The 20,468-nt window shown below is 43.1% G+C and overlaps 1 protein-coding gene across 13 annotated transcripts in view; it reads right to left on the bottom strand.

Annotated features, from left to right (window-relative positions):
* Positions 1–20,468, bottom strand: part of Tcf4 (transcription factor 4) — a 348,878-nt gene that overhangs the window by 24,475 nt on the left and 303,935 nt on the right. For 9 of the 13 annotated variants that reach the window (XM_038330326.1, XM_038330325.1, XM_038330329.1 and 6 more), the window contains 4 exons: positions 14,207–14,274; positions 13,019–13,097; positions 10,548–10,624; positions 7,789–7,992 (listed from right to left, as the gene is read on the bottom strand). In XM_038330326.1, coding sequence (XP_038186254.1) covers positions 7,789–7,992; positions 10,548–10,624; positions 13,019–13,097; positions 14,207–14,274 — 428 coding nt within the window. The remainder of the gene's footprint in view (positions 1–7,788; positions 7,993–10,547; positions 10,625–13,018; positions 13,098–14,206; positions 14,275–20,468) is intronic. The other 4 variants (XM_038330328.1, XM_038330332.1, XM_038330338.1 and 1 more) reach the window with 1 other exon arrangement.

Raw genomic sequence — 20,468 nt, 5'->3', positions numbered from 1 at the left:
TTCACATCCCACATTATGGGAAGTTTAATGCTGTGTTCTCACATTTAACAAAAAGAGGACTAGGGTACTGAAAGTATCTGCCTTCTCCTCTATTATCTAAGAAGAAAACAGCCACCACTGAGGGTGTGACGAAACTAAAGGGTTAGTTTTAAATGTGTATTTCATTTTCCCATATGAAAATGGGGACGCGGGAAAGGTTTTATGATTCCGTTTGCGCATAGCATGTGGCTACAGGATGCTACATATGGGCTCCGTATTTGTTTGTTCCAGGCGCACAGAAAGCTGGGGTTTGGGTTACACATCTAAGCAGATGGACGGACAGTGTCCATGTCAAGAGATCTGAATTAGAATAAAACAGCCATGGGAGATCAAAGAGAATGTACCCAAAGGTGGTGTGTATGGGAACGCACGGTGGTGTGTATGGGACTGGAGTTCTAGCCACTGCTTTTGAGGTGGAATGGTCTCAGGGCATTGACTGGATGGAAAGTCTGACTCTAGTTGAATTGACGCAGAACACAATTGTGATATGAGTTTAAGGACTCTATTGTTGAACAAATAATCCCTGGTTGAAAGAATTTCTTCAAGTTCTTTTTTCTCTCTTTTTGTTTCTTTAAAGTTTTCTTTAGAAGTATCACAGGAATGTTGAAGAAAAATCTTTCAGCTGAGGTTACTAGTCTACTCTCAGGAATGGTTGCTAATTGAGGAGATTGGAAGAGACAGGGGAATTCTAGAGACATGCAACTTTCCCGATTTTAAAAATCAGTAGTAGAGTATTGGCTAGACTGTGATGCTGGAGATTACGATCCCTGTCGGGGCAGCAGCCTGATAAACAGTGTCTACATGCTCGGCAAGACAGCAATGGCCCCATGAACTCAGTTTGGTTTAACCAAGAACAAGTTCCTCTAGACAAATCCATGTCCCCACTTACGGGGGTGGTGGGTGTAGCTGCATGCCTGGACTCTTCCAGCAGCAGGATGGATGTCATAACAGGAGCTGCATGGACAGAACTGGGGGACAGAACTGGCTGTGAGAGAAAACTCCCAGATCAGGAACCAGTGTGGAGAGAACGAATGTTCTCTTGAGCCTCAGGGCTTTTTGGTCCATGTCCTTTCCTGGCTAACATTTTTATTAGAGGCTTTGATGTGGACTTTAAAGAAACCATCACATCTGCCGACAATAGAGCTGGCGGAGAATATAACTGCATGATGACTTTAAGTCGACCTATAGACTGGAGACAGATGGAAGGCTGAAATAGGAAATTCGGAGGGGTTTGGTGAAGTTCTAGACAGGTACAACACTAAGTCCACCAGGGCAGTCAGCATGGAGGATTGCTTATGGCTTACAGATTATAGCACATCAGCATGATGGCGAAGGAATCAATATTAGCCACTAAGAATTATTAGACAGAATGAGTGGGATGCAGGAGTGGATATATTTTCACTGGTCTACTCTGAACATTCCCTGAGTACCGCATCCAGACTGAGACTCTGTACACTCAGAGTTCCTTAAAGTGGAAAGGGGGACCTGGGATAGAAGTTCCTCGTGCCTGTACTGGGTTGGACTTGGGAGCAGTTCCAGTGGGCAGATACGCACTGCACGCAGAGGCAGATGTGGGCTGGACAGAGGTAAAATTTTCAACTTGTTGATGGAAACAGGTTTTACAGAGAGGGTGAAGAGGCTGATTAACATCTTGGTAGATGAGAGTTGAGATGACCTTTACAGTCCCTGGACCTCTACAGCAATCACTGTACACACATGGAAAGTGTCCCCAAGCACATGGAGAACTTTACGGAGTCGAAATCTGCGAAGACCTAAGGGGCCGATGTCTCTGCTCACAATCGTCAGGCCAAGTTCCTAATCTCTATGTCCACTAGATGATCTGCCAGGAAATGCTATTAAGGCAGCAGTGCAGCAGCACCCAGTGGATGCCCCATGTGGTGGTTTAGTATGATCGGTAGAGCTAAACCCAGGCACAAAGGAAGAGTGCATTTGAGCTCATTGCCTAAGCACAGGGAACAGAGGAGTTTTAGATACCGTTCATTGTTTTGAAAGTGGTAGGGTGCTGAGTAAAAGGGAAGCGTACTGTATAGGATGTGGTAGGAAGGACCTGGGACCAGGGCTACAGCTCAGGGGTAGAACACTTGCCACCCAAGCCCCAGAACTATTTAAAAAAAAAAGGTTGATGCAGTTGCTGGCCTGCTTGTCTGTTTTAAAGCCTTGCTCAACCAAGAACTAGCCAAGCAAGCAGGGTTGAATCATTTCCCCTTTCTAGGTCTCAGTAGCAAAACAATGGCAATGGGCTATCTGACTTGTGAGCTGCTTTCAGCATCTAAAATTCAATAATCCAAGCTCAACTATGAGAGCAGAAGTCAACTGTTTGTCCACGAAGTCTTACACCCTCTAAGTTCCTACATGCTCCATGCCAGCTGACCCCTCAGCATAAGCTAATTGAATAAATTTTTAAATCAAAATCTAAACTCCCCAGAGAGAAGGAAATGGAGTTAAGATTTCTCTTGCATCGGTGGTTTCTAAAAGGTGTTCCACAACACCACCCGGGCTGAGGAGTTCAATGTGAAGGTTTGTGGGATGCCATGGGGGACAGGCAAATGTCACAGGACGGCTCCATCTTGCAGTCAGCCACAGCTCCTAAAAGATTGCTGCCGTTAGGTGCCGTGGTGTCAGCTAGTAAGGCTAGCTAATGTGGAAACTGAGGAAGAGTGAGAGCTTGACACCACCTTCGGCTATAAAGTAAGTTCAAGGTAAACCTGAGTACATTAGGAAATCCTACTTCAATTTTTATAAAGGAAGGAAGGGAGGGAGAAAGGGAGGGAGTGACGGAGAAAGGGAGGGAGGGAGGGAGGGAGGGAGGTATGGAGAGAGGGAGGAAGAGAAGGAGAAATTAAAAAGAAGATGGGGGCTGGGGCTGTAGCTTGGTACTATTGCACCTGCCCAGTATAGACAAAGGCCTTGGTTTCATATTCAGGAAGACATAAGGCACTTTTCCCATAACAGGAGACCGTGAGGCTGTCCCTTCTAGGTAAAAGCATCCCTGTTTTCTTATAGGGCCTAGTGGACTAGCACACAACAATTTGTTTAAAAGGTAGTGGTTCTTTCCAAATACTTTGTGAGCCCCTGAGACTAGAGACCATAACTGAGCAAGCGCCTGATACTTGCAACCACAGCTAATGTTCTTGAAATGAACAAGCAGAATTTGCTCAAAAAGGAACTGAGAACCACAGGAACTGCATATTGATAATAAACACAACATTGCTGAGTCTACCTTACCAGGGGCACACACGGGGCCACATGGAGACTTGCTTGATGTCCGTCCTGTTCCACTAAGAGACAGGGTGAAGCCGCTTGAAAGGCTCCATCTCGGAGAATAATAGCCAATGAATAACAAGGGGGACCGCACTGAGAAGACTGCTCCTAGAGCAGCTTAGAGGAGAGGGGCTGATTTCAATGCCAAGATTAACCACGAGGTGGAGGAGATATGGAGCGGAACTGGAAGTGGCAAGATTGCCCAACTAGAGACAACCCCGCTTGTTTCCATTTTTCCCCACAGTCAGAGATTAGTGCTTAGACTGTGCCAGGGAAGGAGGCTGTTATGGCAAGAAACATGACTTAAGTTATCTCCTCAATGACTCAAGTGGGAAGGGTCCATAACTCTCGGCCATTCAGCACCTACATGGTGACTTAAGGAGGTACTTAGACAGGGATGCTTAGCTGTGCAGTGGTGGCACACGCCTTTAATCCCAGCACTCGGGAAGGCAGAGGCAGGTGGATCTCTGAGCGTTCGAGGCCAGCCTGGTTTACAGAGTGAGTTCTAGGACAGCCAGACAGAGATACACAGAGAAACCCTGACTTGAAAAACCAAACAAAGAATGCTTTACAATTGTACGCTATGCTCCCAGTCCTCACTGGGGAGAATCCAACTACTCTGGGATCCAGATTATAAAATGCCCAGAACCTTCTTCTGCCAACCGATCCTTACCAATGTATGAAAATCACCAACTCGTTGCACTTTAGTTCTGAAAAGGTGTATTTACAATGTCTGGGAAGGAGGTATGGCAGCCAAACAGAGCAGGGAGCCTGGAGTAAGGTCTGTAAACTTAAATGGAGATGGATGTCTTAGCCTATTTGGACTTCAGGAAAGTTCCCATCACCAGTCCTGAGGGCCATCATGGTCCTCCTCACTGGACTTCTATGATGCCACCTGAGCTGCTGGACCCAGAGCCTTGACCAGAGGAATCAAGCTAGTCAGTCTTCTAATCTCCGAGTGACAATCTATTTCCAGCGAGGGAGAGGAAATATACAATGTGGCACTTCAGGAACTTACACCTGCCAGTCATACTGCGGTTGTTCCTATAAAAGAACCAGCGCTTTGTGAGGCGGGCTAAGGTAACTGTCTGGAAGGGTAGGACCCGCTGTGCATGAGACAGGGCGCTGGGAGGAGCAGAAAATGGCTGCTGTGGACAGGAGCAGCAGGACATGGCTTCCTGGAAGAGGAGGAGCTTGTCAGGACTTCGACTATGGGTGAGAAGACAAAAGTGGACAAGACAGATGAACCCAGGACACGTGCAAACGAAGTACCTAATGGGGCCTGTTCTTACCATGCGCACTTGCACACACTGATTTGGCTGGAAAACCTTTGCATAATAGAATGGCTAAATACAAGGCTTTTGGTGACTAATCAAGGGTCTTGGCAGATGAGCCACAGAGCTGATCCTATTCTTACTGACAATGGAAGTTCCTTCAAAGTTTTTGAAGCACAGTCAAATAACGTTATCTAGAAAGCCCCGCATATCTGCCATTTATTCCAGAGGTCTGAGCCATGCTGCAGTGGGGGAAAAACATCCCTTTCATTGTATTAATAATTAGTAAATTCCCAGAGACCAAGGAAGACATTTTGTGAATCAAAAGCTAAGTACAATATGTGAGCAACTAAATGAGATAACACAATGGCCGGAGCACAGCTTTCGCTGCCACAGACCCAAGCTGCCAGGGAAAGAAAGGCTTCTGTCATCTTCCACATTATCAAGGCAGTTTGTTTTAATTTTCAGGAGACGGGGAAGGAAGTAAGAAGCGCGCAGAGGTCAAGACCATTTGAAGTCATCTATTCTTTAATCAGAAGGAATCATGAGGCAGAGTTCGAACAGAGATTTGCTCAAAACAAAAGCAGCCTTAGGGTGAGTCTCAAGTTTCTGCCCCTTCACTTCCATCCCAGAACAACAAAGGAAGGTGTGTAGCTGGGAGCCAGGCCCATTCCAGCCCCCTCTGCCCTGTTTCCGGTCCGAACCCACTGCTACTTTACTTCCTGCAGCTGGCCAAGGTTGGGAAGCCTGTTTCATGTATTAAAATCCGAATGTGGAAAACATTACCAGCATCCTCCTTGAATTTTTTGTTGTTGTTGTTGGGGGAAAAGGAGATTATTATTATTTTTTTTTTGCTTCCCCTCTTGTTTTTATTGCGGAATGTATCAAATGGTCAAAGGTTAACTTCGGACTGACTAAATTAGAAAACTATTTCCTTTGTCCTTAGGTTTTTGTTTTGAAATTCAAACGGGTTTGTGTTGAGAAAAGATATGCCAGTCCAGTAGCTTCCACACACGTGAGGCTTCTGGGATGGGGAGTTCAGATTGTTAGGGGCTACATGGTTTCTAGGAAGCTAGAAGGCTGACAAGACCCCAATTGGGTTCACAGGGCAAGGGCTACAGACATGCACTCTCCGGAGCTAGGAACATCTCTGGAGGAAGCCAAGGTCTGGCTGGCTCCACACTTCCTAGCAGAGCGAGACAGAACTTGTCTTAATCAGTAAAACTGGAAACGTAATGTCTTTAATATAGCACCCCAGTGACCATGGCCAAGAGGTGTCTGCATAAATCTGGCCAGTTATTTAAAATAATTTAGAAATTACTCTGGTCTATTCTTTTCTCTTTCCACTGGGGTCAGCTCAACTTCCCTCTTCAGAAATAACTGTCGTGTGCTTTTTGTTGTTGTTGCTTTCTTTTTCCTCTTGTCCCCTTTCGGAATCAGACGCAAAGAGAAGGCAACTCAAAGGTCAAATAATTCCAAATAGCATCTATGTACAGTTTAATATGCTAAAGAGCCGCTTAGCCTCCATCTGGTATTTAAGAACGAGCTACATATTTATGGGAAAAACAGTCTCTACATCAACGTCCTGGGTGCATGCCGCATCCGGCTAACATATGCAAAGTGAACGCAGCTACAGAAATTAGACTATTTTTCTCTTGATTGAGAGCAGATACACATAAATGGTTATAAGTTGCAGATCTGGATTTTTAATAAAGCCAGATTTCTTAATTAAAAGCAGTATTGTTTAAACACTGTAGTTGAAAAAAAGGTGAGAGGAAGAGAGAGCTGTACAAATGAAAATCTCATATTATATGCATCCCAAGTGTTTAGCGCATTACCTGAGGCCAGGCTAAATTAAAACCTAGGCTTTCCCTTGTAAACGCTTCAGCAACTGCCAATGAACACGCAAACAATTTTTATTCAATGATGGATTTTTAGGGTAGAGGTCAAGATAAAGAAAAAAAAGTTAAGAAAAAAATAGCACTGGCATTGAAAAATAGCTTTCCACATTTTAGATGTGAGTTCATTGCTTCTATTTATGAACCCACATTTTTAGTTTCTAATCAGTTGCAGGTTTCAGTATTATACTGTGCAGGATGGCACTCTTCATCTTAGTCTTTTAATTAAGAGAAATTGAAGAAAGACCAAAAAAAAAAAAAAAAACCACACAAAAACCCTGTGGAATGAGAGCTGCGCAAGGATTCATGGTTATTTTGCATTTCCTTCTGGAACCATTTCACTACAGGGAAGCTGGAGTGAAAAGGGAAAGAAGCCTTGCACCCGAGCAGCTCGGAAGAGCCCGGAAAGGTCAAGCAGAGCAACAAGACATTTGCCGCCACATACGTGCAAGGACCAGGTTGATGCAAAATCAACAATACAGCAAATTTTATCTGATTTATCAGCTAATTGTTATCATTTAATGTTTTTGTTATAGACATTCTCAGACTCACATAAAAGGCAAATACGCAACTTATTTCTACCTCCCAACCCTGAGACTAAAAGGTAGCATTTTGGCTTTATGAGGTATATAAACCTCATATTTGGAATATCACTCATGCAACATGAAGTTGAGTTATGTGCTTTGACCAAAGTTATCAAGATGAATAACTGAAAATGAGCAGTGACCCAGCAACTTATGAAAACATGTCCATATAACATCTTGTGCATGGATACTCATAGGAGTTGGTGGGTTTTATTTGGTTTTCAGGCAACTGCCAAAGAGCAAAGTGGCCCTAGAACCTGTCACTTGATAAGTGGGAAATAGCATTGAAAACAAATAAAGCTTTAGCATGTGGGAAAAACACAGGTAAACCTTTAAAAGATAGAGAGAAAAAAGCTAATCAGAAAAGGCCAACCCATGGTGTAATCCCATTTAAATGAGAAATGCCCAGAACCTGTAGGAACAGGAAGTCGATCAGTGATTGCCAGGAGCTGAAGGGGTGTGAAAAGGGTGGGGAGTGGCTGCTTGATAGTTTGGTGTCTTTTTCTTTCTTTTTACAAGAGGCAAGAACATTCTAGAATTCGACAGTGGTGATGGCTGCACAATACTATGAACACCCTGAAGTGTACACTATCAATACATACGGTGAATTATATCTCTATAAAGCTTTTCTTAAAAACGGAGAGTAGCTGTAGCGATTGCACTTGAAGTTCTAATTCTACATAAGTAGAGGTCATGTATCCAATCACTTACCATGAGCGAATGTCTGTTGGCTGAAAGAAGGCCAGTTCCATACCCTGAGCCCAGACCACCCATCGCTCCATTGTGAGAGGGTCCAATGATCCCATGCATGTCCCCATGGCCACCGGGCACAGCTGTGGACGGGCCCACTGCATGATTCCGAAGGACGTGAATCGCATCGTCCAGTCTCTCTAAACGGTCTTCAATACGGCTTTGCTGTTGGTATATAAATAATGTGAGATTTGATTCAGTTTGAAACATATGCACGGGTTTCACAAGCAGAACACTGAGTTGCCACAGACCACACTTTGGCTTTTGGAATATATGTTTCCAATAAAGTTTGCTTCCTGAGAACAATAATAAAAATAAATAATGTCCTTCCTAGAAAACTGGTGGAAAACGTTAATGTTAGAACTGTAGGGTTATTTTTCACGGACAAAGTCAATTCAACAATTCTTTGAGGACATTATTATGTACATATGCTATACTGGACTACATTAGCTTGAAAGAGAATTTAGATTTATGTTAGAGAGGAAAACATGCATTGAATTTGAGGAAATCTCTGGCAAGCACTGGCTAAAGATCTACAATAGTAGTATTGGAAAGACGATCTCTTTTGTTGTTGTTTTTGTTTTTCAGTAAAATTTTCTTCAAGTCAGAGATAGGTAAACGTTTAGAGAACATTAACCTTTCCTCTCTCCTGCTTTTTAACTGCTATTAATATCAACTTGCATGTGTGTATTGGGGAGAGGGAGTTCATAAATTATTACAGCAAGGATATTTTAAAAATTCTGTCACCCAAAGTGACAGGAAACCATGAAACTGAAGAACAGCAAAGGCTCAGCCTGGTCATCGACCCAGGACCAGAGTTGACTTCACAGTCTATGCTGCAGCAGAAAATCCACTGCCTTATGCAATGAAAAGCCAATCATTCTTTTCCCATCGAGTCCTTAGGGTCCTAGTTTTCTTCCCCTAGATGAGGCCTATGCTATAGCTAACAGGGAAGAGAGAGAGAGCACAGGAACATCTCCCTTATTACTGTGACAAATAATTAAGTATTACTTGCCAGTGGAGAGATTAAAATGCACCATCTCATCAACCCACGTGCCATGTGTATTCACAGACAGACAGGACAGGGCTGTTCCTTCTATAGACACGTGAAACTGTGGCTCAAAAATTAAGGGAATTAATTACTCTGTCTTATTGCCAAGAAATAGTAGTCAGGGTTTGCAATGTGTCGTCCCCTCCCCTCCCCCCGCCTTTTTCTTCTTTTTAACTTAAACCTAGTGCTGTTTTGGACTAGAACATGCTATAGTCTACTTGGTTTCAAAAGTGCTGGGCAAACAGATGTGCAGCTCCATTGCATGAGAAAGGCCACTTCTAATTATTCTCTACTGACAGGAAGAATGTGTGTCTAATAGGCTTAGCCTATGGTACAACCGATTTTGATTTGGTGGCCTTGGGGGCTATCTGACCTCCCTAGCCTGCTGGCTGTGCTACTCATTTGACCCAGAGAACATTACTGACCTTCTCTGAGTCCCCAGTTTGAAATCTATAAAAGTGGAGGATGACAGCAGAGAGTTGGCTCGATGGAAGCATGGAAAGAAATCATACACGTGCCTGGCATACTGTCTTCCTGACAGTTCCCTGGTGGAGAGCGGGGGCTCCCCTTACGAATCCCTGTGAGTGTGTTCAGAATGTACAAGGAAAAGCTGTGGTCCACAGCTCTGTTGTAAGTTCTCCAGTTCTCCAGCTGAATAAAGGCTGCGTTTGATGGCTGGGTGATGGAGAACAGTCTCCAGAGGTTAAGTACCTAAAACTACTGGGCTATAGGATGTAGTCTATAGAAGAAAGAGCTGGGTCACGGGCATGTTTTCGCTCTACGCAGTTGTCTGTATTGGCGAAAACGCACAGTTGGATGATTCATGCAGTTCACAGAGGAAGAGCGTGAGGAAGGAAGACGCTAGCCTCTGGATTTTCATCTGCACAGTTTCCTTTAAAAACTAAACCAAAAAGGAAGAGAGTAGCATCTAAACCGTAGACAGGCACATGGGCAGAGATAAGGGATTCTTCGCTTTCTGCAATGCTTCATCTCAGAGTACGAAGGAAAAGAGGAAAACCTCGATCCCGGGGGGACAAAAGGCTCTCCCTACTACTTCACTCATGTGGGCACCAAACCTGCCTGGTGCAGGGCTGATTCTTGCATAATTCCAGCTCCACCCACCCTGAGCTGAGGAGGATAAAAGTGTCAGACTTTGAATCATCCTGTGAGTATTTATAATATGAATTAAGCTCATGGAAATGTTTAGCTTCGCCTCCCCCCCCCCAAGAGTAACCATAGCCACTTCTTTACAAGTAAAATTGCTGCATTCCTACAAGAACCACAATGGAGGGGACGTGAGTGCTAGGCCTCTTGCTTAAGGTTAGGTGGAAATGGCCCACAGTTATCTGGCAGGGAGGGTGGAAGGAGAGAGCATCTTCAAGGGGTTCAGACCTCACACTTAGGTACTCACTGCTCTGGAATTTTCCCAAAGAAGCTGGGAGGAAGGCACATCTCTCATTAGACCCTAGGTATTTAGAGCCCTGGGTTTCCATTCTTGTTGCATCTAAGCCACCATGGCCAAAGAGATGCGCACAGCTTAATGACAGGCTCCAACAAGCTGGTGTTCTTAATGTAGACCTTAACTAGTGACTAGCGAAAGTAAGAGTCTTAAAGAGGTAGAAAAAGGGAAAGCTGACTGGAAAGTAGCGAGGTCTGAAATGTTACATACCAAAGAGTGCAAGGGTCCTTCATAGTTAGGAGATGATGAGGTCTGTCCTCCGTTTCTAGACCAGACAGCTGTGCCTGCTGACATAGAAAGGAGAAATACAATCAGATCCGTGTCCGCAAACCCACCCATACGTAAAAAGGAGCAATGTTGATCTTCGTTAGTCAATAAGACAAATACAGCGGATCTTCCTGGATGAAAATCTGGGGACCAGAGAAACCTTTCAAATGTAAAACATGTAGTCTTTTCATGTGCTTACAGTGTCCTCGGGCTGCTCTGTAAAAGGGAAGAGTTTGTGGGGTCTGAATTTCAGCTAGTCGACCTCCTCTGGGAGAAATCTGTCACTGGAGAATGGAAAGCCATGGTGCTTTCAGGGGTGCCAAAGAGAGGCGGTGACTAGGCCTTCACTGGAGGCTGGATTGTGTTCAACCAAAATCCCCGGGTTAATGCTGAAGAACTTGACTCTTATTTTAAAGATGTCTATGGAATGAGATAAAACCTTTTAGTGCTGGGGATCGAACTCGGTGCTTAGCTCACGCTCTGTACACACTCTTTCACGAATCCCCTCCAACACTTCTAGAGGATTTAAATAAAGTTAGTTCACTAAAGCAGAGAGGATAAAACTCACTAACAACAACCATTAAGGAGTTTCTTCCAAAGAGCCTTTTAGGATATATTCCCTATATCCAAACCTACAAGACAAAAGCCGCTTTTAAATTTAAACCAATTTTAAAGTTCACATATACTGTAGAAAACTTAGAAAATCCATAACTCAAAAAAGGAAAAAAAAAACAAAACAATAACTGTGATCACTCCAGATCCTGTGCCCTGGTGCTACAGCACGTTTAAAATCCATTCTTCCTGTCTGTTCTGGATATGCCTGTGTATTTTTATGCTAAATAAAAATAGGGTATTTTGTTCAATTACTTTTCTTGACAGAATTTGGACAGAGCCGTTGGTGTGAAAATAGCAATCTGTCCCCTTATTTATATCTTCATAAACGCTCTTTCTTCCTAACATGTGGTCTTACAAAAATGCATTATGAGGAAACTGGCTTCCCCAGGCATGTTTTATATGCCTTCTACCTACAGTAGGTTGCTGAGGCTGAGGTGTCACTGAAGGGCTGTACATCCACCTCCCTGTCCTTACCTAAAGTGTAGCAGCAGCCAGAGCACGGGTACCAGGCTCCCGGGCAAGCTCTCTCATTGTTCCTGGCGTACCTTTGGCAAACCACCCAGCCTTGCCTCTATTCGGTACACTTATGTACAAAACCAGGGCATCTGACATTAGCTGTTCTCACACTTCAGGAACTCGCTGCTCTGTTTAAAGCAGTAAACGTGGCATTCCACCTGCTTCCAAGCACTCTTCCTCTTATCTAAAGTCCTCTGTACTCAGTCCTTCTTTGGTTTGGGAGATTGATATATGAGGTAATTGTCTCAGAGCCTAAGAAGCTGGTGCCAAGGCAGAACAGCACGATATTGAGCTTTTCATCTGTGCCATGGTGGGGTATTCTGTTGCCATCTTAGAATCACCCTACATCTTCCCAGTTTCAATGTGGTCGCCCAGAACAGACTAACTGGAGGGTCCAGTTGACCCCCTTACCATCCTAGTCTTTGAAATTCCTGTATCACAGGGGCTAAACCCCAGCTATGCTGCAGCCATCACTTCTGAAAGTTGTTTAGTAGTTTGAAACCTCCTACTTTCTACAAGGGAGCTCGGTTTAACAAGGAGTTGTATGACAGTAGCTCATAGAGAACAGTAAGAATTCAAGGACACAATGTTTAAGCAAGGCAAATCTATTCTAAATTCCAATTAGGTTATGTATTTATGTGACAGTTTTGCATGTAAGCCACCTTGCCTTCTTTCCAGTGATCTGAGAGGTGGACAAGGCTTTGGCAAGGCTTGCTGAAAGCATTCATGTAACAAGGGCAGTGGGGCACTCAAATGTACCTCAGAAAAGTAAAGTGATTTACTATATAACTGTACCACCTCTAATTATTTGATGAGAAACTACACATCATAGCAATTGTATTTAAAAGACAAACATTCCTCTTATTTTACACAATTATATAACCATCTATGTACAAAATCACACTTTCCTCTAAATACTTCAACAGAAATAGAGAAGGCTCAAATGTCTCCAGGGAAGGATTCATTTACATAGCTTCTACTTGGTAATTAAGTAGTAGACATTTATGGCTATATTAACTACTTCTTTGAAAAATTCTATTGGAATATATGATTCGGCTGTTGAACATCCTCTGGAGAACTCAGAAGAGTTTAAGAATCCCTTTTCATCTCGTTCTAAGAAAATAATTGGATACAAATGACCCTTCAGATTAGAGGTTTTGTCATCCACCCCCTTCTATTTGTCTATGGAAAGGCTAGGCTTTGAGACCTCTGTAGGCAGTGGGAGTGTAGAAAATCTTTCTGCAACCTATTACACCCGCAAAGAGAAATTTGGAGTATCGTACCTGAGAGCGAAGGAGGGGAGCCCACGGGAGTTGAAGGGTTTGATGAGAAGCTATTGTTAGTGTGATCTGGAGAATAGATCTTAAAACAGAGGGGAGAAAAAGAACTTCTCATTTATTTCAAATACACAACGTTCAAACAACAAAAGTACCCATGCAGTTCATTTAAAACCCCAAAGTCACAAAATGCCTGTGGCACTCGACTGCACTAACAACGTTCAAAAGTGGTTTAAAAAAATGCAACAATAACCTCGATCTCACAAAAGAATCCCATTGGCGGTACGTAATGGTAGGGAAGGAAGTGGGGTTGCCCACTCAAGTCCAGTCCCTTTCCCGCCCACTACTGGCTGTGTTGCTGTGAGCAAGCTGAACAGACACAGCTTTCTAATTTTCCTTTCTCCCTCCCCAAACCAAGAGGCTGGACGGTATCATGGCTCCTGTCATTAGGGCATCTGAGAGCAGGACACAAGGGAGCCCAGATTAAATAAGGACTTTCGCTTGGCATTCCATGCTGATATTACTTGAACTTATTTTATGCTCACGAAGGGAGGGGAAACGCAAGACACAAATCTTGCAAGAATGAATTTCTTCTTAAAAGCATAAATGACCATGTGGAGCCTCTGAAGACAATCCAAGAAACAGCACTTGAGTTGATGAATAAGGAATGCTACCTTGTCATTAGGGAGCAATGAAGAATTGTGCAGCTCCAGGTTACTGGCAGTGTGCTTGGCCAAGGCAGAGAAGTTAAGTCCCTTAGGTGCCAATGAAGGGACAAGTCCCCCATGGACCTCAGCTATTGTCATTCCCCCACCCCCAAGTAACTTTCCAACTGTCTTGCAACTGACTCTTAAAGAGTCGGTCTTAGCTAGCCAGTGGGCATAGATAATAGTTTAGAGATTAAAAAAAAAATAGAAAAAAAAAAAAAAAAAATAGAAAGGGACGCAGAAAACTACATGAGCCAAAAGGCCCAGGGATTAACCCCAGACCAACACCAGTGGGAAAACAAGATCAAAGAAGCTAGCCAAAGGAGGTGAAATCGCTTTTCCTCAAAAAGCCTCAGTGGTCCTTCACCCCCATCCTCTCATCAAAGCTATTTGCATTTATTTTCTAAAATTCCATATGTCCACTTCTGATTAAAGTTCACCCTGCTACAAGCGATGCCTGTGGAGTCCAAAGTCAATATTTCCTTACCGAAGCCAGGGCTTTCCCCAGAGCGTCTCCAGTCTGGGAGCTGCCTGCTGCCCCAGTTCCTCTATTTGCTGCAAAAACAAAAGGCAGAATATGAAAACCAGGCAGTGAGACGTCTAACAGTTTTCTATTCCTGGTCCATTTACTCACAATTTAATTGCATTTTTAATGCTAATTATAACACATTAATCTTTAATTAGCATTAATTTGTTTGCCGAGGTAGATGTCAAATATATTCATGTTACATTTTTTAACAGATAAAATATAAACCTGACACCTTGATTTAAAGACAAAATGTTTCCCCTGCTACTACTTCCCCCAAGTCACTGATGAGTAGTCACTGGTGACAGACACCAAGCCAGCCCTGAGTGGTCACTGTCACTGAGAAACATGTGACACTTGCAGAAGTCTGAAAATCCTCAAACTCCAACATATCTCTGTAGATAATTAAACTATCTTCATGATATCTTCAAATAAAGAAAAATTTGATAGGGAGCAAAATGGACAGTGGGTAGAACATGAAAAAAAATCTATGACTGGTCTGGCTAATAAAGAGAGAATTTTTTCATTATTTCAAATACATATTTTTCATATATAAAACAAAAGGTATTATTAATAATAGTGCATATGATTCAGTATGTAACACGGCCAACTCCTTTCCTGAAGGGACTGCACCATCAGAACCACGGGCCAGGTGGGTGTGATGAGCTATTCACTGAAACACTGACTAGACTTGGGGAATATGCCTAACTAGCAGCCTCAACACCAGCACACAGACTTAAGGATAATCTATTCATGTTTCTTTTTTTTTTCACTTTTTTTAATAAGTCAATTGATTAATCTAAGCAAAATTTCACTGCACACTGATATGATGTTTGAATTCCCCAGCGTTCTTGAACAGGAGACCTTCTTAGCCAACCAACTCACACCATCTTCTTCAAGGCCCACAACACGCATGGTACATGACCACGACTCCAGCATTTCCCTGGGTCTAACTTCATTCTCAGGACCTCTGCTCAGGGTAGCTAAGGTATGTTTGTTACATTCATACATGTACAGGCTGGGCACGCCAGTTATCTCTTACATATGCTTTATTTGATAAACCCAACTCCCATACAAACTCAGCTGTTCACTCCTGCGACACTAGGAGGTGTCACCTGTCTGCCAAAACAGCCATAATATCGTCAGGGAAAGCAAGCCTTCCCCATCACCAATGCATGGTGTGATGTGGGTGAGTGACGCGAACACTCTGGGTTACAGGTGTGGGCAAACTCCCAGAAAGCACGTCTGATATTACAGGGCTGGGCAAATAAAAGCAACTTAGAAAGGGAGCATTAAAATATTTAAGATAAAGAATATCTGAAAATGAAAAGTTCTGAATGAAAGGGTTTTAAGAACTAACGACGGTCCTAAAGAGACTATGACAGAGTTGAAGAAACAGACAGGACATCTCAGCACTGTGTAATATACATCGGTGGGAGCCGCCACCTTTTGGACATCAAGCAATGTTATCTTTTCATTATTATGTGCTTAAACAGAGGTGGTAATAGAAATAATTTGTGGTGTTTCCCTGACTTTAAGACAGATCTCCATGAAGGGAATATTCATAGAAACACTGGTGGAAAAAAAAAATCACATTTTCTAATCAAGAATCTAAACAAAAAACAGACAAGAATTCATCAGTAAAAAATTGCTGCTGGGTAGTAGTGGTGCACACCTTTAATCCCAACACTAGGGAAGCAGACACAGGTGGATGTCTGTGAGTTCAAGGCCAGTCTGGTCTGCAGAGCAAGTTCCAGAATAGGCTCCAAAACTAAAAAGAAAGCCAGCCTCAAAAGACAAACCAACAAACAAAAATTGCCATAGCAGTAGTTGTCAGAAGATTAACTCTTCTTGAACAATGTTTAAATGAAGATTATAAAATATCACCAGTCCATCCATTTTTAAGATAGAAAACAGGAAGACTTGGAAGATCCATATTCTAAGCATATCTACAAAGTAAGTTATGTACACCAAATCATACTTTTAAAAAGATAGGATACCCATCATAGGATATTACAGATCTTTAGACTTATATTTAACACGCATGAGTGTTTTGCCTGCAGGAGGTGTGTACAGCACACACATGCCTGGGGTTGGCAAGGTCAATAGGAAGCTTTGTTTCTCCTAGGACTGAGTTATAGACGCTGGGAGCCACCATGTAGGTTCTGAGAACTGAATTGGAGTCTTCTGCGAGAACAATGAGGGCTCAGCAGTGAGCCGACTCTGGCCCCGGTGTTGTGATTTTTGTTTTAAAGCACTGGGCCTTTTAAACTAAGCTATTAGTGTCTTCTTTATACAAAGAGATATTAAGACTCAGGAAGTTGAATCAAAAATAGAACCAACTCCTTACCTCATCTGGCCATAAAAATGTTTCAGAAAACTACAAAGGCTATTCATGCAAACCACCGATAAGAACGGACTATGTTTTAACTTGAAGCCATTTTACCTTGCAAGAGCTAGACAGCCCAACCCAAGGGCTTAAATTTCAAAGCTGTTTATGGGGGCTAGTCTACTACTGTTTCACTGGGCATGCCTTTTGTTCTGTTCCAGGAAACTCGGAGGCAATGCATTTTCAAAGTGAGCTTGGTCTGCTCTAGAGGATGTCTCTTTTTATTTGTGTGACCAATATACGAAAGGACGCGGAATTAGAAAGGAGATATATTTTTAATTCTCAAATGGCATAATATTTGATCCTGGTACTGAAAAGTGGGTCATGTTTAGGAAAACACATATTAAATCCACCGTTTGGGCTTTAGGGTACTAGGACATCATTACTATTTTAGTATCAAGTTTTTGTCAATCTATATAATTAGAAATCACCAAAGTCCATCTGACAGAAATACACATGAAAACCATTGTCTTTATATGTAACAACTTATTTTGTTTTGGATCTAATCAATTTCTTTCACTCAACAACAACAACAACACAACCTAGCCCCTAAGTAGAAGTACGACATAAATATAAATGGAAGATGAGCAACTATGAAAAGCTTTGTAATTTTGCAGGAGGGTTTGATGCTGCCAGCCATTCAAGTATTGTTCAGAGAGCTCACACACAGGTGCTGTTGCTGGCTAGATGAAGCGCACACAGAGGTTTCATATCCTGTGCTCGGTGGTGGACCACCCTCCGTTCGTCTCCGCTTTGGGGAACTGGCGATTCCCATCAGAACACACCCCAAACAAAATACCAGGACGAGTGGTGCCTGGGGATCAGCCCTGAGAATCAGAATCTGGAAAACATGCTTCCCCTTTATTGCACACCCATAACCTGGGGCAGGGAACAGAGGACATCAAAGGCAGAGGAAGTGCAAGTCAGTGTGTTCTCCGGAGATGGGCTGCTTCAAGATGAGCCTCTTCTGAACTGTGTCCCAGTGACCCTCCTGTCATTAAAACGCTAAGGAGAAGCATAGCAACACCGTGACTTTGTCCGCATAGAGGACTGGAAAGTGGAACGTGGCCAACACGCCTCTAAGCCTCTTAGAAGAACCTCCAACATGGGCCGTGATGCGCTAATGCCATGTGGGAAGGGCTCCAGGCCTTCACAGGGGAAGGTGGGCCTCCTGACTGTGTGCAGGAAATGGTGGAGAGGCTTAAATCAGACTCATTTATTGCTCTCCACTGGTGGTCTTTACAACTGCAGACCTGACATGGAGCCATGAAATGTATCTTTCCTCTTCCGTCTGGGCCTGGTCATCACCCACATTCATCTGAGAGCTCAAGGTCCTCATAAAGCACAGACTGGATGCTATGTGACGAGCTTAATAAAATTACTATGAAACCAAGCCCTCTAGGGAAAAGGGACATAATGTTTCTACTAGAAAGCCACATCCCAACATGCTTCATGTCACACAAACATGTCAGAAGGAGTGAAAGTTGTAAGACAGATTAATTCATGAACCAGATAGATATTTCAGAGTAATCTTTAACATATGTTGCTTTAAATCAATCTTAGTAGCCTGCTCCTTCAACACTCCTTGGTTTGAGGTTTAAAAACATGGGGAATGCCACCTTTTTCTGGACTGAGATGGCAAGCCAGCAAAAGACAAATAAAGCAAGAGAGGTTATTATAAAGCGTTTATGTTGTTCTATGCCCAATTCCCAGGGAGGTACAAGGAGGGCGTGTGCCCCCCCCCAATCTCAAAGAGCACACTGTCGAGGCATATAGATGGTAATTCCCAATAGAAGGGGCAAATTGCTGAGTGGCTCCCATGCTTGAGGAACCTCCCTGACGGACCTGTGTTCTAGCAGAAGGTCCTCTCCCTCTTGATCTGCAAGAGCTGATCATTCAGGAAGGAAGAAGTAGGAAGAAAGCAGCGTGGACTATCCTGTACACATCTCCGTTCTCTGCAGCTGGCATCTAGTAACTTCCTCTGGGTGCACACTTGAATCAAGAGGATCTGGACTGTACCACTGCTGACACACACACCAGCTGCCTGGCACCGAAAGGGTACATAGGGATAAAGCTCAAGAGATGCAGGGAACTTCCTAAAGGTGCCTGGTCAGCTCCCACCTTGCCTAGCTACCATTAATCCATTCTGCACCCTATTAACCTCATCTAGTCCAGGGTGCTTCAGGGAACCTTCCCATCCAGAAATGGCTAATGACATCTCCAGGATGTGCTAATGCTTGCTAGAAAGAACAGAAATGGACCATAAGTCACAAGTGAAATATTTTTTTACCATGAATGGATATATCATTTAAAAAGAATCTCATAAATGTTTCTTAGAAGAACTGGAATTGGGCATTAGAAGGCAAAGGAAAACAAAGAAGCCATCAGAAAAGCAGGCATGGTCAGTTGTCTCAGCAAAACTCATGCATGACAAGCCATCCCCGACCTAAGATGGCACTTCCCTTCTTTAACAGCAAGCAGACAAGAAGTGAGATGCAGGCCTGGAGAGGCAGCATCCAAAGCCCGGAGCTCATGTCCCCTCCACAGGTAATGTGAGGCTCTACAGACTTTCAGACAATGGCTGACAACTGTGGTAAAATATTATCACATGACACTGAGACACGGGGCTGCCTTCTGAACCCAGAAAGCTTCCTCGAACATCAATGCCATGTTTCAGAGGGCTGTAGTGCCTTGCAACTTCATGCCAAGGAAACTTGAAAACTGGGCTGTCCATGTGTTAGCGCTCGAACCCATTCTTACAGCATTAGGGCTCTTACTGTTTGTTTTCCCTACAGGATCATGTGTGTAATCTCAAACATGTGTCAGGCTATGTGTTCCTTATTTACCAATTATTTAATTAGCCCTGTTTGTTCTTTGAGATACAGGCAATGTAGTACTTCTTTATTTCCTGCATTTCAGAGTGAGTGAGTATATGCCAAATATTTTCAAAAGTCTACAGATGTATTCTATTAGTCCGCACTGTTTGTTGGGGAAGCATGCTGACATCAGAAGAGAAAGCTTCTCTCCGCGTTATGCAGACATGCTGCCATTGTTGCCCCCCTCCGCATACCAAACCAAAGCCTAAGAGAATTCTACATAAAGACACATGAGCACCAGAACGCCATGAGACTAAGGCTTTTAAATGGATTTCAACTTTCCTATGCACTTGTGTACAAGGCATAGGAGAGTATGTTATTTTAAGGCAGAACATACTGGAATATTCAAGAATGTTCTCCCTTAAAGTAGCTTTAAAGTCACTTTTGTATTTATGCAAATTTAATAAGGGCACTTTTCTCCATAAGGCTGAATCACCAGATGTACTTATTTTCTAAGAAATTAGGGTGCCTTTCTATATTTTTCTAATGGACTTTTGAGAAGAATACTTATTCTTATAAGATAATTTATGTAGTACATTTCTTAAAAATCCTTTGTATGGGTTCTAAGAGTTTTATACTTTTCTTTTGAAATTGGGGTTCTTTACTATTGTCTGACTCCCTGTAGGAGTCACCCGTCCCTCTGCTGTGCCCAGGTGACTGCTGTTTGCCCATCAGATAATGAGGAGAGAGCCATCTCAACAAGCAATTCTTATTCTTATGGCATTGGGCAACTAAGCTGGACCCCAATCTCTTTTACCCAGTGACGCCTGCCTCAGTCACACAAAGACTGAAGATCAAGTCAACACAATGGGCTCTAAAAGAGAGAACAAGTGTGCTTTCCTGAACTCGAAGGTCTGCTCCACCTCCATATCTTCCTTAAAAAGACAATGACTCAAACCACGAGTAGACAGGAAATCTGTCATGTATGAGGATGAATGACCGGCCATCCTTCCTAACC

The sequence above is a fragment of the Arvicola amphibius genome, chromosome 5 (genome assembly GCF_903992535.2).
Source record: "Arvicola amphibius chromosome 5, mArvAmp1.2, whole genome shotgun sequence".
In the NCBI taxonomy this organism is placed as follows: Eukaryota; Metazoa; Chordata; class Mammalia; order Rodentia; family Cricetidae; genus Arvicola; species Arvicola amphibius.
Note: the sequence above shows the minus strand (reverse complement) of the source record. Positions and strands in the feature narration are given on the sequence as shown.